Here is a 15697-nt window from a genome sequence, read left to right as displayed (position 1 = left end):
TAACACCGCAACCAGATCTGTTTGGCAGATCTGCCAAATCTACTCTGCTAGTGGCTACTTTGGTTCATGGATGAGCTTTGGCGGAGAGGCCGCTGTATTGCTGTTGATCGTTCGGTTGTGGATCATGATTCCTTGGACTCTGTGCGGCGTACGTCGTTGTGCTGCTCTTGCAGTCCAGCTGGGAGAAGTCCGCTCCAAGCAGACTCTACCATCCTGAAACCTTGGGGCTACCTTCCACGGTACAGTCTGCCTTCATCATGCTACGCCATTGTCTGACGTAGGTCACTGTCTCGACACCTCGTGAATGGTAGGGTGGAGTAGACATAAAGCAGACAGTCGCCGCGACGAGGAGATAATCTTGTCTTCCATCGCCCAAAACAATCATTGATCTCACCAAGACCACATCAACTCCACCACAACAAGGAGACTCTCGATCCCACCATCATGACCTACCTCGAGTAATTTCGCTCCAGCAAGGCCAATGCCGCCCTTCAGAAGGCCCTCAGGGTCATACAGTTCCTGTCGCCAGTCATCTCTCTCGGACTCTTCGCCAGCCGTATCGCAAAGATTGTCCGACTAGGAATTCAGATCACACACTCCAATGGCGCCGTTCTTGGAATTCTAGCCGCTGCAGTTGCCTACACCCTCTTGGCCATGATTTTCCAATTTGTGGTCAAACACGGCGGTCCCAAGATCTTCCGGTGGTTGATGATGCTACTCGACTTGTTGTTCGTTGGCGCATTCATCGCTGTCGCTGTCCTGACAAGACCATACGGAGGGAGCTCAGGCCCATGCCGAAACCAGAACCGCTACTTAGCCACTGCTGTAAGAGGAGCTGGACAGGACTGCAACTTACCATGGGGTGTATTCATCCTCTCAATCATCAGCACCTTTCTGCACTTCTTGACTGCTGTGTTCCATGAGGTCAAAGATCGACGACATGAGCACCAGGAGAAGATGAGGAACGCCAATGGGGGTGGCAACGAGAATGGATACTAGAGGTCGGGGTTTATGGATGGATCAATGTATAGTAGGTGCTCATAGTAATGATGTTCTTCTGCATGAACCAGTAGTCATCATCTGGGTTGTGTCCCAATTTCAAGCCTACAGCTCAAAACGCATGGCCGGCAAGCAGTGTCGTAGTCGACGAAGAACGCTCATTGAGATGGTCTCATCTTATCGCCCTTGCCCTGTTGCTTTAAGTAGGGTGGGTAGGTAATAATGTATTGAGATGGTGAGATAGCTCATTGTGAGACATGAGAGGCACGATTTTAATTCCCAGGGCGCCACGATCAGACGGGAGCAGCCGATGCACGCGAACGCCACTGTTTTGGATAGCAACCCAAGGTACCTTCACTTTGTACATGTTTGAAGAATAAAGATGCCGTAGAAGACTAACAGATACTACAAGCAGAATACTTACATACTAACGCCACAGGTACAGCATCACATTACCCACCGCCGACATGTCGACCACGGCACTGGTCCAACGCGCCGCCCATACCTTGACACCGGCTTCCAATCGCAATGGCTCCACCAATCTCAACACCGCCTCAGCACTAACGACAGCAACCTCGATACTACCGAAGCTGAGTTTGACACCCTCGAAGTCGGCTGGTACCGTGTCATCACCACAAAAGCCCGCGACGCCATCACAGCAACCATCACCTGCTATATCCACGCCAGGACAATGGCAGCACCCACGTATGCAAGAGGTTATACGGCGGCAGAACGCGAATCGCTTCGACGCCAGTAACATGCGCGTTATTGGACTCAACGTTGGCTTCATGGTGGCTAGCATATTCATACCCCATCTTGCCTGGAACATGTAAGGGCAATCTTCCGGCGCAACGACGATCTCAGCTGACACTTAGCTAGACTCCCACACCCATGGATCCTCGCAGCCGAGCCCTACTCCTCTTACTTCCTCTACCTTCTCCGAGCCTTCTTCACACTCAACGTCGTCCTCGCCTTTGCGCCATTATTCCGCCCGAAAGACAACTGCGACGATGTGCCTCTCAACCCTTCTCAACGACAGCTCATGGGTCTGCCACCTATGTCACGGCCAGCGACTCCACAGGAAGAGGCGCAGTATGTGACACCTCCGCGATATTCACGCAGTGCAACACCACAAAGTAATAACAGTCTTCGCGCCCAAGCCAGCGGATCACCGCTAAGTGGAAGAGGAATGGGCACGCCGATGGATGGCAGTCAGCTGCGAAGAAGTTTTAGTGGTTCACCTCGGCCATCGCCGCTAGGTACGCCAACAGGACAAAACAGCCGGTCGAGCTTTGGACGCAATTCTCCGCTGAGCACGCCTGAATTTGATGCGGCTGGTAGTATCAGTACGCCGACGAAGAGCAACAAGGCCAGTGTGAGCTTGAACAGCAAGTGGCTGTACGAGAAGGGGAGAGCAAGTCCGAGGAGCAGCTTCAGTGGGCTTGGTGGATTTGGTGGAGGTGGCAGTGTATTCAATTGATTTGCGTTCCAGCGACATCAAGCATGAGCAAGGCGTTTATGGTCTACCAAGGCATGTATAGCATGCGCATGAGGTGTATGTATATTGCAGCTGCAATAGACGAGGATGCGTGCATCCATCATGAGGAAGAGATATCGTTGAATGTCACAAATCAGCAGCAACTGCAGTCGCCACTGTTCACGCTGTACCATGGATGAGCGTGTCGTTCAGTGAATATCTCACCCGTGCCGGACAATCAGCTGGGCCACTGCCTCGTACATAGCTCACGTTGGTCGCCAAACACAACACCAGCGCATGACCCCACCATTATATCCTTGGGCATAGGATGTGTTCATCAATGCAAACGGCCAGAGGCACGGGGAAAAACAGCGAGAGAAGCAAGATTTTGGATCAAGACATGGCTAGCGGTAGAGCTGAACTCTGCAGAAACCTCATACATTGTCAAGCTTGTTCCGAGTATAGCAATAGCGACGGTCCAAACGCCACTAACGAGGACTTCGCAGCACAGAGAGTCAAGATCCAACGACTGGTAGACATGAATCAGGAGCTGTGTGCGGCCATGCGAATGATGCTACGAGAAGGCGAGGATCCGGAGGCAGTCTACGATATCGAAGATGTGGGTTATCTTATGCAGCTCGCAAGGCCCAGTAAACCAACACGAGTGCGCGGACCTGAGGGTCACCGGCCTGGCACACTGGATCCCGCTTCCCCACCGACCAGAAGAGCGGTCAGAGAGGATGCCGAAGCAGTAGGCCTTCGCTCGCTGTTGGGCAACGGACTTCTTAACAAGTTCTGGGATGCTGTTGTGCTTGACAGGACCCCTGAAGAAGTCGCCGAAGCCTCGACTCCAACCCACGAAGACCCAGGGAGCACTCAGATCATGACAACGCCGAAAGCTGCCGATAATGAGCATGAACAGTGAAGCAAGATCAGGTCAGCAAGGCGTGAACTTCTGGGAGATCTTGCAGGCAGGACTTGTAGTAGTCATGATTAGGATACTGTCTAAGTTTCCCTCTCATGAAGTCAGTGAAGCAAGCTCCAACAACGGCTACCACCGTGTCTTTCCGATCGTTCCGTCCGACCTAAGCCATGAACCAGTCGCTCGTTTGGCTTATGATATGGTAGGTGAATGACGAAAAGTGTGGTTGTAGGTGATATAGTTGACGTCGGCTCGCACTCGGCCGAAGACACCCGAGCCGTGCTACGCGTTTGTGGAAGCTTCAGTCGCGTCCTTCCTTCACTCACTTTAAGGTACCTTCCATCCTGGATCGCTATCTTGTGCGCCAGTACGGCAAACGGATGTGCGCTACCGACTGAAGCTCATCAACATGACTGAACCATTGGACGCTTGGCTTCGACGACATACACTCTATCTTCATTCCATCAGAGCATTACCAGCTTGATCAATTCTGGGATGCCGTTTCCACTACCAGCATTTGCTCTTTTGTTTTCACGCCTAGAAGAAATCGAGACGCGGCAGCCGCCATTGCTACCTCGGGAGAAAGCGGAGGCTTTGAACATCGAAACGCAGAAGTGGTTCAAATCTCATCATAGGGCAATCAATGAACTCGACGTACCAGGATCAGTGGCCTTGCTATCAGCCCTCCTACCCGAACGTCGGACTGACCGGGTCTATGGTATTCAAGCGCAAAGTCTATGCCGGATCTTGTGTCGGAGTCTGGGCCTCACATCGAGCAGATCCAAGGAATTGCAGGTCTATAAGCAGCCTGGATATGGTGACCTGGGAGCTTGTCTAGAGCGCGTGCTCAAGGCTGGCGGCTCGGTCGCTAGACCGCCTGTGTCACTGGAAGAAATCGACGCAATGCTCGAGCAGCTGGCAGCACAGTGTCGCTTCTCTGGTCCAGCGGTAAAGGGCTCAGTTCCGCCCAGTTCCTCAGAAGCACGAGATAAGCTGATCGGAGACCTTCTCAAGCGTACTCCGCCTGAGGAGGGTAAATGGCTTGTTCGTCTGATCTTGAAAGATTTCTCGCCCGTGCGGCTCAATGAGGCGTTGGTGATGAAAAGCTTCCACTTTCTGCTCCCGGACCTACTGCGGTTCCAGGGCAATTTTGAGACTGCGACGCGGATGCTTAAGGATGACTTGCATATCCGGCAACTTCCTGATCATCCTGATCCTCGATCTGAAAGATTGTTTCGACAAAGTGCAGGAACATCTCTCCGACCTCTTATAGGTGTGAAGGTGAGCAGGCCTGGGTTCGTAAAAGCTCGCAGCATTGAACACTGCTTGAAGATGGTAGGTACTCGCAAATGGGTGCTTGAACGCAAGTATGATGGCGAGTACTGTGAAATTCACATTGATAGAAGACGATCCACTGTGCCTGTCGAATGCATACAGATCTTTTCGAAGAGCGGCAAAGACTCCACTGCCGACAAGAAAGGCATACATTCCACCCTTGTAAAGTGCTTGAGGCTCGATCAGTCGGACTGCAAGATCACGGAGCAGGCGATCTTGCTTGGAGAACTGGTTGTATACTCTGACGTAACGAAGAGTGTCCTAGGCTTTGATGAGATAAGAAAGCACATTCTACGCTCTGGTGTGTTCCTTGGAACAGACCTGGACTCGCAGCCACGTGCTCACGAGCACCTTGCCATTGTTTTCTTCGATGTGCTACTATCAGATGACGACGTAGTCATGCATAAATCTGTTAACGAGCGTCGACAGCGACTGCGGCAAATGTATCGGAAAATACCCGGTCGAGCCTTGGGAGCTGAGTGGAAAGAGGTCAACTTCGCCAATAGTGGTCCCGCAAGAAAACGACTGCTCGAACAGTTCGCTGCATCCATCGTGCAGCGGTGTGAAGGCCTTGTCTTAAAGCCTTGTGGAGTGCCTTACTTTCCTCTCGACACGCATCATGATGGTGTACGTACCTGCATCATCAAGCTGAAGAAGGATTACATAGCCAACATGGGTGACGAGGCTGATTTTGCAGTGATCGGCGCGAGCTACGACGCACAGCTAGCGCTGAAGAGCGGCATTCCTGGTATCAAGTGGACGTCATTTCATTTGGGCTGTCTGACGAATGCGGTTGAAGTCAGGCGCTACGAAACAAGACCTGCCTTTCGAGTGGTAGAAACCATTCATTCAGAAGCATGCATTCCGAAGCCTACGCTTCAGGCTTTGAACCAGCTTGGCACGTACACTGCAAGACCGTACAGTCGTTCGAATACAGGAGCACCGTTCGATGTTGCTATCAACACACCAAACATTGACGTACTCTTTGAAACACCACTCATGGTAGAAGTGCTCGGCTCGGGCTTCTCAAAGCCATCAAATGCCAATTTCTACATGCTGCGGCACCCCAGGATTATCAAGCTGCATCAGGATAGGTCATGGACCGAATGTATCTCGTTTCAGGAGTTGCAAGAGCAGGCACATGCTGCAAAGACTGCGCCGACCGAAGCTTTCAGTGAGCTAGACGAGACACGAACTTGGGTTGCTAAGCTCGAGAGCAAGCTAAAGCACAGACTGGAGAAGGAGGGCACTCTCACGCCTGAGTCAAGGCGTGAAAGTCCGAGATCAACGAAGCGCAGTGCTGAGTCCAAATTACATGGTGCGACTCTTGTCGACAAGGCCTCCCAGCAGCTGACCGCGACTGATGCGCTAACGGATACCACGCCTTGTCCGCCAGGCAAACGACGATGCACTGCGGAGCATTGCGCAACACCACCTCGTCCTTCACCACTTTCTGACATCACGAACCAAGCCGAGAGCCTTAGCTCTACCCGCCAGCTACTAGCGTTCACGAAAGCTATGGTCTCGACAAAGCCGGCAGTATCTTGCAGAACTTACGGGGGAGCGGGATCCAGAAACGACGTTGTTGAGCAACATCTATCAGCCGTATGCTCACGAAGCAAATGTCCTTTCAGCAACGCCGCGGTCTTCCTCGCACCGTGCATCAGAGGAGTCCCATATATCACAGAAGACTTACTGCCTTCGCACGACGTTCTCCTCACTGCAAGCATCGAGCACTGGGATCGACAAAGCTTCTCGCATGCGCCACGCACAGCCACAGTCTCCGAGAGTCAAGCCTACAGCGGCATGCACAAGATTGTCCTGGTTGAAGCCAAGAGACCTGCCATGGTGAAAGTTGTGCTGGGACGAATCTTTGCTTTGAACCACGGAAGGATACGAGAGCGCATAGAGCTATACGATTGGAGAGTTCTTGAGCAATGCGTTAAACACGACAGGCAGGCTGACCATGTGAAAGAGCACTTCATTGGTGTTACGATGTTCGATGAGATGAATGACCGAGCGATTTTCGTTTCTTCGATACCCGGCTTCGGCCACACTGGTTAGATGTGAATTTGTAACCTCTCATGCTAAACTAATTTAAGCTATGGAAATTCAATGACGCCCAGAAGATATCGGCTAATGCGTGATCCACCGTGCATCACTCAGTACGCCATAACATATAACATATCGTCAATACTACCTGCGCCTCGCTATACCCATTGACTGACAACCATCTTATGCTATTTCATCCGGCACGCCAGCCAATGATGTTAGGCATTGGTCTGTCACTCTCCGCCGGACTGCCTCGCCTCTTGCCACCCTTTGAATTCCTTCGTTCGGCCTCCTCGAAGATTGCTAGCGTGTGATCCCATACCTTTTGCGGCAGACCGAGGTCGCGGTATTTGTCCAGAATTTTGCCGTCTCCGGCACTCTTGCAGTCCCAATCGAGTAGATAGGCACCACTTCCCACCTCGCCGTTGCTGCCCTTCATTGGTGTCGCCTCCTCAGGGGCAGGCACACCGCAGAACGATGAGCCTCTTTTCGGCGGGTAGCATTCATTCGTTATCTGGAAAAAGTGACGTTCTCCCGACTCCATGACGTTCAGGATCCAGGGTGTCATTACAGCATATAGTACCTTCACCGCTAGCTTTACAGGCCCAGTGAGCTGGTTCACTATGCCTGTCTTCACCGTCCCGGGGTATGAGTGGCTGAATGAGACATCTGGATGTCGTTCCGCGAGTTGTTCGATCATGAAGTCCGTCATGATGACACAATGCGCCAGGCAAGCATGGAGAGTAAAGTTGTGCTTTAGATCCAGGTCGTCCATTCGTACATCGCCTTCTGAGCCGGCGGCCAAGACCGAGATGACTCGTGCCAGTTCGCGGTCCTGTGAGGCTCTCTCTAGGTTTGGTATGAGGTTGAGTGCACATCGAATGCGAGAGTAGTAGTTCACGCTCATCTTCTTGTCAACCCCCTCAATCGTCTCCTTTCGCCCTTGTAATGACATGTAGCCTGCAGTCAAGAATAGACAATTGATCTTTGGCTCCCGCTTCTTGAGGTCATCGCAGAGTTCGTCGACATTCTTGATCAGGCTGATGTCCTTTTTGATGAAAATGGCTTGGCCGCCATCATTGATACCTTTCAGTTCGTCGCATAGCTTGTTACCTTTCTCTTCGCTCCTGCTAATCATCAGCTGACTTGTTTTGCTGGCAACCATTCGCGACAACTCACGTTCCGATGATATAAATCCGTGGCGTACGCGTCCGCCTGAACACTTCTTTCGCTGTGGTGGCGCCGATGCCTCCAGTGCCACCAACGAACACGCACACCAGATTCTCTATCCGTTGCGCTAATGCATTGGCTTGCCGAACGACATCGATATGGACCATCTCTGGAAAGCAGATTAGTACCGGACAATGGCTCACATTCGAGTCTACATTATTACTATGCTTACCTATATTAGCCCCATAGAGGAGGGTGTGAAGTCCTTCACTCGTCGCTCAGAATGTGGACTGGCTAACGCCCCAGTCACAAAGCCCTAATGCTGGTGTGGCGCGCCGGCTTCAGTGGGGTAGAAGTGATGTTGTTACGTGTAATCGCCCTGCGTTGGTGAGGATATATGTGGTCACGTTCCACGATGACTGGGAAAGCTCCTTGTGAGGTCGGTGGCAATCTTTTAGCTTTCGTCCCAATCCAGACGCGCCACATCGATGGCTTTTTGTTGCCATTCAGCCCGCTCCGACATGATCACGAGACGCTACAATCTGACTAGCCATTATTTCCTCAGAAACACTCGATAGCCCGGGGAGACGGCCATCTGACCCGATATGCCTGTGTTCGAGTGGGAGAGTCTCGATTTGGTTGATGTTCAAAAGCTTGATGACGTGGGTGGCTACTAGAGGACGCTCCCACATCACCTCCTAGGTTGTACGGCAATGTCTGTCATTGCACAATTTGTCCCAGAAGACTTCTGGGCACTAAGGCGTGGTCGGAGTATGTACGATGATAGATTCCGTGTTATGAATCAAGCCTGGAACTGGTATGCATCAAGATGGCAGCGAAGACTGGCTTGTGGTGAGAAAGACTTGCTCATGTCAATGCCTGCTATATCTCGATTCGCCTACATCTGGCATTAACACGAGGAAACCAATGGGTCATTCTTCCCAACATGGTCATCGTGGCAGAGCCGCGGGCCCATGCCCTCTACGAAGCGCATTTCAAGAGTCAGTAAAGTGGAGTGTGGTTGTTTCGATCGAGGAATCGAGGAGATGACTTATATAGCTTGGCCGTGGAGCAATAAGTGAGCTCGACGTCGCAGTGAGCTATACTCACATGAGGCGTGAGGGAGGACAATCAGATGGCTGCCAGCGCGGGCGCGATCATTGGGATACGCGTGAGCAGTGCTGTCTTCCATCAGAACGGAAGATCTCTCATACATTATACGATGGCGATCGGCATGGGCCAAAACACTGAAGTAAAGGATGTCAATTGTTCGAGTACCATACGTAAAATGCTCATGGGTATCCTGCCCTTGCCATCCATATGCCGATTCACGTACAGTACATCATATCATTGCGAGCCATAACGACCATCCACTCTCCGAAACGCCGGACATAAGCATGGCAAGAAAGACTGCCTCCGTAGATATACCATTGGTCAATGTGTCGATGATCAGACACCACTCCTATGCACCAGCGCACCTCCTCGTCGGAATTGCACACTCTCCCTCCTCGACAGGACTTGCAGGGCGCGATGGAGTGATTGCTCACTATACCCCTTCCTTTCCACGAACTCGCGCCGAAGAGTTTGTAGGGAGGATGTATAGCCGATCGGCAACCTGAGAGCAGTCAAGTCAGCGTAACTCCTTCGAATAGATAGTAGGGGCACGTCATACCGCCTCCTCAATTCCTCCTCAACCTTATGCACCTCCTCCACCATCTCCCTATTTCCCGACAACCCCGCCGCACTCGTGTCCCCACCAGCACTCATAACAGCATCCATAGTCGACCCAAGGAAAAGTCGTATAGCCTCATCAACATGCCTCTCCGTCGCCACAGCCTGCAACTCAATCTTGGCCAAACTCTCCGTGATTCTTACAAGCGACTCCAACTGCCTTACCGTAATAGGGATACTCGACCTCTGATTCGCATCCGCCTCCGCCCTAGCAACTTGCCTTCTGATGGAAACGAAATGCGAAGATAGTTTCTCCGCCGCTTCGGGAGACATCCGTGGCGCACATCGCGTTTTGGCGTAGGAGATGTATCGCTTCATTTTCTCCACTGAGATCTCGGCTTCCGCTTGGTCGGAGGCGAGGCCCTGGCCTCCCATGTGGATCCCCATGACATGCTTTGCGATTCTTTCGTCGCGGGCGCGGTCGTGATCGTCGCGGACGATGAAGATGAGGTCGAAACGGGATAAGATGGTGGTTTGGAAATCGATGTTCTCGCCTGGAGACTTCATGTCGTCGTATCGTCCGAACACCGGGTTAGCGGCGGCCAGAACCGACGTCCTGGCGTTCAAGATGGTGGTGATGCCGGCTTTGGCGATGGAGATTGTTTGCTGTTCCATCGCCTCGTGGATTGCTACACGGTCTTCATCCCGCATTTTGTCGAACTCGTCGATGCAGACCACACCACCATCTGCGAGAACCATGGCACCACCTTCGAGATAGAACTCCCGCGTCGTGGTATCGCGCTGCACGGATGCTGTGAGGCCAGCCGCACTGGAACCTTTGCCCGAAGTGTAGATTGCTATAGGCGACACTTTCTCGACGAACTTCAGAAGTTGGGATTTGGCAGTTCCTGGATCGCCGAGCAGGAGGACATTGATGTCGCCTCTTAGTCTCATGCCATCTGGTAAGATCTTTTTGCTGCCGCCCATTAGTAGACATGTGATAGCTTTCTTGATATCTGCGTTTCCATAGATGGATGGAGCAATGCACGAAGCGAAAAGACTATACAGATCCGGTCGCCGAGACATTTCGAGAAACTCTTGCTCTTCTTCCTCACTGAAGTGCATGCCAGCTCCGCCAGCCATATCGTGGCTTAGATCTGTCTGGATACCGACGGCGCGGAGGTAGGGGTTGCGGATGGCCACTGCGCCACTTCCTTTGCTGTTCTTTTGGCTCTGGTAGATGCTGAAGACGCCCATCACTACGCAGCGAGAGCCGGGGACAACGCGATTCGCTAGGTAGCGATCGGCTGAGACGAGAATATGGCGTGGCAGTTCGCCGACGGGGACGTCGTCTGGGGCCTCTTGTAGCTTTAGCACCTGCTGGTCGATGAATTGACTTTTTTCGTGTACGACGTAGTATGGATCCAGTGGACACTTCTCCCCGGCATCTCCGGGAACTTTTTCCCTACCACATGTTCGTGGGAGTGTGAGGCCTGTAAAGCCACTCGATACAGCGAGGTTTGTGGAGTACTGGCAGTTTCTGCATTCGATGTGCACGCTTGTGGCTTTGCTGCTGAGAGTACTGGCACCGATGACAATGCCGGGTATGCGGACGAGGTGTGAGACATTCGTTGCTGTCAAGCCTCGGATTGAAGTCTGCGAGACGGAGGAATGGATGAGGAGTTGGTGTTCGGGGAGGGATTTCGAGGAGCGCAGATCGTCTTCGCTGCGCGAGGGGTAGAGGATGCGTTGTGTGCATGTTTTGAGGGCTGCTTCGAACTATGTAGTATGTCAGAGTCTGACCTGGTATCTGGGATCACGTGTATTATACTATCGGGATGATGTCTGCGGGCTCATTGTTCAGTCGCTGTGCCAGGTGCTCGTTGAAGGCGATGAGGTGTGCAATGTCAACGTCGCAGTAGTATTGCTTCGACAGCACATTCTCTCGTATTTGGTCGCTAAGAGATGATCAGCTATAATCTCGCCGCTCATAGTCTTACTGTTCTGCTCTGCTCAGCTCACCGGTATATGAAGACATTGTCCAGGTGGAAGTCGAGTATGAAGTCAACGAGCTCCTGTTGTATCTGCTTGACCGATGCTTGACCTCCGTTGGATGCCCGATCCTCTCCAAACAAGCTGAGCGTGTACACTGATTGCCGATCCATTGTGTACGGATGTGTGACGGATGTGTGTGTGTGCGTGCGTCAATGGTGGGTGGTGGGGTGATTTGCGTGAATGATATGGACTATTATTATGGCAGCCGGCGATCTGGGCAACGCGAAGAGGACGCGTTCGCAGAAACACGCTTGAACTAGAGATTGGCTTTAGTGCTTGCAGTAGCTCCAACGGCTGTCCGCTGTCTCGCCCGCTGCGCTCGGATTCGATCAGGCCGACATGTGCAATCTGGCAATAATAATGGCAACACCCTAAGCATAAGCGTGCGACTATACATCGATAATGCTTCCACGATAGTAAATCTGGCACTCTCGGCATATCCTCCGCCATGTCCTCACCCTCCTCTCGCTTCTCCATCGACACTTCGGTGACCACACCCACATCTCCAACCTCAACACGTTCTGGCTACCCTTTCCCGGAGAGTCTCCATCGCCAAGCACCCACCAACCGATATGCGCCGCGTCGAGGCAGCAATGCCAGCACAATCTCCGTCGGATCCGTAGGAGGGAGTCTCGATCTCCACAGTCCTCGCCGGAGCAGTAGCGTCCGCGATACAATTCACAATGCCATCTCCACCCTCCTCCAGCCGCCGATCATGCGGACGGGTCTGGTCGCACATCCTTCTGCTCCACCAGGCTACAAGGCTCCGACCACACGTGACATTCCTCCAGTGACGTTGACCAATATCCCTCACGTGCCTCCAGAGAACTTCCGCGATTATTTAAGTAGGATTGGTCCGTTGTTCGATAGCTTCCAGCGAGGTTGGATAGAGCCGGAGCAGTCGGCATGGCTCAAGAAGGACAAGGAGTTGGAGAAGACGGACCGGTTTGCGGAGGCACTGGAGAGGAGGTTCAGTAGCAGTGGTCCGCCTTCGCCAGCACTTTCGCGGACCACGTCGATGGCAACACTGTCGCCGGCAATAGAGACCCCTGGAGGTGCGCCAGGTCAGGCTAAGAGACGGCCTAGCGCACAAGCCAGACGGAATCGGAACGAGCCTACGCCATTATCTACCATACCAAATGTTTACTTTGACGATGACTTTCACCTGGAGAACCCGCGAACATTTGATGTGGTGTCCGAACGAGCGGAAGTAATCAGGCCAGCACCCGGGAGCGAGCAGAACGGTGCACCACGAAAACCAATCACGACGAATGCCATCTTGCAAGAGAAGCTCAGTTGGTACATGGATACGGTGGAAGTCCATCTAATCTCTAGTATAAGTACTGCGTCATCTGGCTTCTTTGCAGCTTTGGGCAGTCTGAAGGAGTTGCAAACGGAAGCGGAAGAGAGTGTGGCCAAGATACAAGGATTGCGGGCAGATCTGAAACGGTTGGATGAGAAAGTGGCAATGCGAGGGTTGGATGTAGCGTCGAAGAGGAGACGGAAGGCAAATATTGGGAAGTTGGCCAAGGCGACGAGGCAGGTTGAGAGAGTTGTGGAGGAGGTGAAGCGGGCGGATGAGCTGGTTGACGAGGGAGAGTTTGAGGAGGCCGCGGATCAGATGGATAGGGTGGGAAGGTTGGTGTGTGGTCAGGTCGAGCCGGGTGCTGGTGGTCCGGACAACGATTTGATCGACTTGAGACCTTTGAAGGCGTTGCAAGGATTGGACTCGGGATTACAAGAGCTACAATACCGCATAGACGCAGGCTTTGCACAACGCTTCGTCTCGATATTGATAGAAGACCTACGACAACATGTGGAGAAGGTATCGTCAACAGATACCTTGAAACGATGGTCAAGGCAACGAGGCATTCCGCCAACGTATCTAGAAAGTACAGCACGATTTAGAGAAGATCTGATGGCGGCGCTGGATGGACTACAGCGAGCAGGTCACACCGCACCTGCGACGGCGGCGTACCGTGAAGCTGTGCAGAGGGAGATGAAGGCTCTTATACGAAAGCATTTGCCAGCCAGCACAGACGACGATGTGGATAGCATGGTCTCCACTTCCACGCGAGGGGGCACAAAGTTGAGTCAGCAGGAGAAGAGCACGATCTTGGCTCGGAATTTGCGAGCTCTAGAGCCAGAAGATGCTGAGAGTCTATTAATCAAGGTCTACACTGCTGTGGGTGAAGCCCTGAGACGAGTCAGCACGCAGACGAAAGTGCTACTTGATGTCACGAGTAGTATGGATGCGCCATCAGCTCCTACTTCCCCGCCGAAGTCACCTGGTCTGCTGCCCAGGAGTGCTATCCTTGGCAGTATGGACGCACAACTCATGAACGGTGCTCTGAACGGCGCGCCGAAACATCCTTCCCGAGATGTTCAGGAAGAACTCTCGCAAGCCCTCGATATGTCCAGCCTCCTTGGCCAAGCCGTTGATGCCGCCCAGGCACAAATCACCAAAGTCCTCAAAGTCCGCAATGAGCAGTCCGTCCGCCTCTCCATCGAGCGCTTTTTACGATACTTCACTCTCAACCGCCTTTTCGCAGACGAGTGCGAGGCCGTTAGTGGTCGTGGCGGTGCGACGCTGAAGGGGATTATCAACGCGCAGATATCGGGTTTTGTGCAGGTTATGGGCCAGATGGAGGGTGAGCGGGTGGCGAATGGGCTAGATGGCGAGGAGTGGAATGCGAAGGACTTTGGGGAGGCGGATGAGATCGTGTTGGGTAGGGTGCTGGGGAGTATGGGAAAGGATCCTGTTGAGTGGGCGGAGGGGGTGAGACCCGTGTGGTTGGATGTTGGATCTGCGGCTCCAACGAATCGGCAGAATGGTGCGGGTACCGCCGAGCAGACGAACGGTACCGCGACGCCAGAGACTAATGGCACCCGTCCCGCCCTACCCGCCCCAGCACCAACCACGACAGGACCCAAACTGCCTTCCAAACCAGCCTTCATAGACGCCAACCGCTATATCCTCGTCGCTTCCGCCATCGCCCTCCTCCCGACCCTCGAACGCTTCCTATCCCTGACCTACCACCTCCCCTCCATGACCTCCACCATCTCCACCGCCCTCCTCGACGTCCTCCGGATCTTCAACTCCCGCTCCTCGCAACTTATCCTCGGGGCTGGTGCAACACGTATAGCGGGGCTGAAAAACATCACGACCAAGCACCTTGCTCTCAGCAGTCAGGCTTTGAGTTTTGTGGTAGCGTTGATACCGTATCTACGGGAGTGCGTGAGGAGGCATATCGGGGGCGATAAGAGTGGAGTCGGGAGCGCGAATCTACTGGCCGAGTTCGATAAGACGAAGCGGACGTATCAGGAGCATCAGGTGAGTATTCATGAGAAGTTGGTGGAGATTATGACGAGTCGGAGTGCGATGCATGTCAAGACTATGCTTAGCTCAGCCTATACTGCACCGCCTCCGGACACGAAGTCCACCGACGACGACCCGACGAAGCCGAGCCAATACATGGATACCCTCACTAAAGAAACTACCACGCTCCATCGTGTGCTTTCGAGGCATCTGAGTGAATATGATGTTGGATTCATTATGAGGAGGATTTTCGAGGCGTACAGGGAGCAATGGACGAGGGGGTTTGGGGAGGTCGAGGTTGTGGGGAGGGTCATGCAGGGCAGGTTGGTTAGGGATGCGGAGGGTTTTGAGAGTCGGTTGGGGAAGATTGATGGTGGGGGGGAGGTGGGGAAGGAGGTTTTGGCGGTTGTTAGGGCGAAGGTTGGGTGAGAGGGTGATGTCGAGGACGAGGTGTGAAGACGGTATAGGGCGTGAAGATGGTATCCTGGCGTGCAGACGGCATAAAGATGTGCCCGACATCTCCAAGGCACGATTTGCAGGTCAGACGTTCACGAAACAATCACGAGATTTGAGAGAGCTTGGATTCGTGCTTACCATGTCCGTCTGATAGGCTGACATAGAGAGTACAGCTCGTTGGCTGAAGGGCTGTCCTCGCGGTTGTCCTCGAAAGTCAAATCGTCCTCAGGAATCAATTGTC

The 15697-nt window shown here is 53.0% G+C and overlaps 7 protein-coding genes across 7 annotated transcripts; 5 read left to right on the top strand and 2 right to left on the bottom strand.

Moving 5' to 3' along the window:
* Positions 1-444: 444 nt before the first annotated feature.
* Positions 445-999, top strand: LTS14_000246 (uncharacterized protein; the record flags this gene model as incomplete). Its single annotated transcript, XM_064832960.1, is given in 2 exon segments — positions 445-458; positions 474-999. 2 exon segments carry the CDS (start codon positions 445-447, stop codon positions 997-999), a joined length of 540 nt encoding a protein of 179 aa, XP_064699229.1.
* A 467-nt stretch (positions 1000-1466) lies between these two features.
* On the top strand, positions 1467-2479 carry LTS14_000245 (uncharacterized protein; the record flags this gene model as incomplete). The annotated part of the gene is made up of 2 exons (XM_064832959.1): positions 1467-1828; positions 1879-2479. The coding sequence occupies 2 exons, from the start codon at positions 1467-1469 to the stop codon at positions 2477-2479; spliced, it is 963 nt and encodes a 320-aa protein (XP_064699228.1).
* A 397-nt stretch (positions 2480-2876) lies between these two features.
* Positions 2877-3401, top strand: LTS14_000244 (uncharacterized protein; the record flags this gene model as incomplete). Its single annotated transcript, XM_064832958.1, has 2 exons — positions 2877-2886; positions 2926-3401. 2 exons carry the CDS (start codon positions 2877-2879, stop codon positions 3399-3401), a joined length of 486 nt encoding a protein of 161 aa, XP_064699227.1.
* A 492-nt stretch (positions 3402-3893) lies between these two features.
* LTS14_000243 (uncharacterized protein) lies at positions 3894-6797 on the top strand (the record flags this gene model as incomplete). Its single annotated transcript, XM_064832957.1, has 1 exon — positions 3894-6797. One exon carries the CDS (start codon positions 3894-3896, stop codon positions 6795-6797), a length of 2904 nt encoding a protein of 967 aa, XP_064699226.1.
* A 181-nt stretch (positions 6798-6978) lies between these two features.
* On the bottom strand, positions 6979-8122 carry LTS14_000242 (uncharacterized protein; the record flags this gene model as incomplete). The annotated part of the gene is made up of 2 exons (XM_064832956.1): positions 6979-7912; positions 7965-8122. The coding sequence occupies 2 exons, from the start codon at positions 8120-8122 to the stop codon at positions 6979-6981; spliced, it is 1092 nt and encodes a 363-aa protein (XP_064699225.1).
* Positions 8123-9404: 1282 nt separating this feature from the next.
* MCM5 (minichromosome maintenance protein 5) lies at positions 9405-11791 on the bottom strand (the record flags this gene model as incomplete). The annotated part of the gene is made up of 3 exons (XM_064832955.1): positions 9405-11405; positions 11458-11584; positions 11649-11791. 3 exons carry the CDS (start codon positions 11789-11791, stop codon positions 9405-9407), a joined length of 2271 nt encoding a protein of 756 aa, XP_064699224.1.
* Positions 11792-12129: 338 nt separating this feature from the next.
* LTS14_000240 (uncharacterized protein) lies at positions 12130-15429 on the top strand (the record flags this gene model as incomplete). The annotated part of the gene is made up of 1 exon (XM_064832954.1): positions 12130-15429. The coding sequence occupies one exon, from the start codon at positions 12130-12132 to the stop codon at positions 15427-15429; it is 3300 nt and encodes a 1099-aa protein (XP_064699223.1).
* Between the last annotated feature and the right edge of the window lie 268 nt (positions 15430-15697).

This window comes from Recurvomyces mirabilis (genome assembly GCF_035927965.1).
Source record: "Recurvomyces mirabilis strain CCFEE 5264 chromosome Unknown scaffold_1, whole genome shotgun sequence".
Lineage (NCBI taxonomy): Eukaryota > Fungi > Ascomycota > Dothideomycetes > Mycosphaerellales > Teratosphaeriaceae > Recurvomyces > Recurvomyces mirabilis.
The sequence above is the reverse complement of the archived record's forward strand: the minus strand, read 5'-3'. Positions and strand labels throughout refer to the sequence as shown.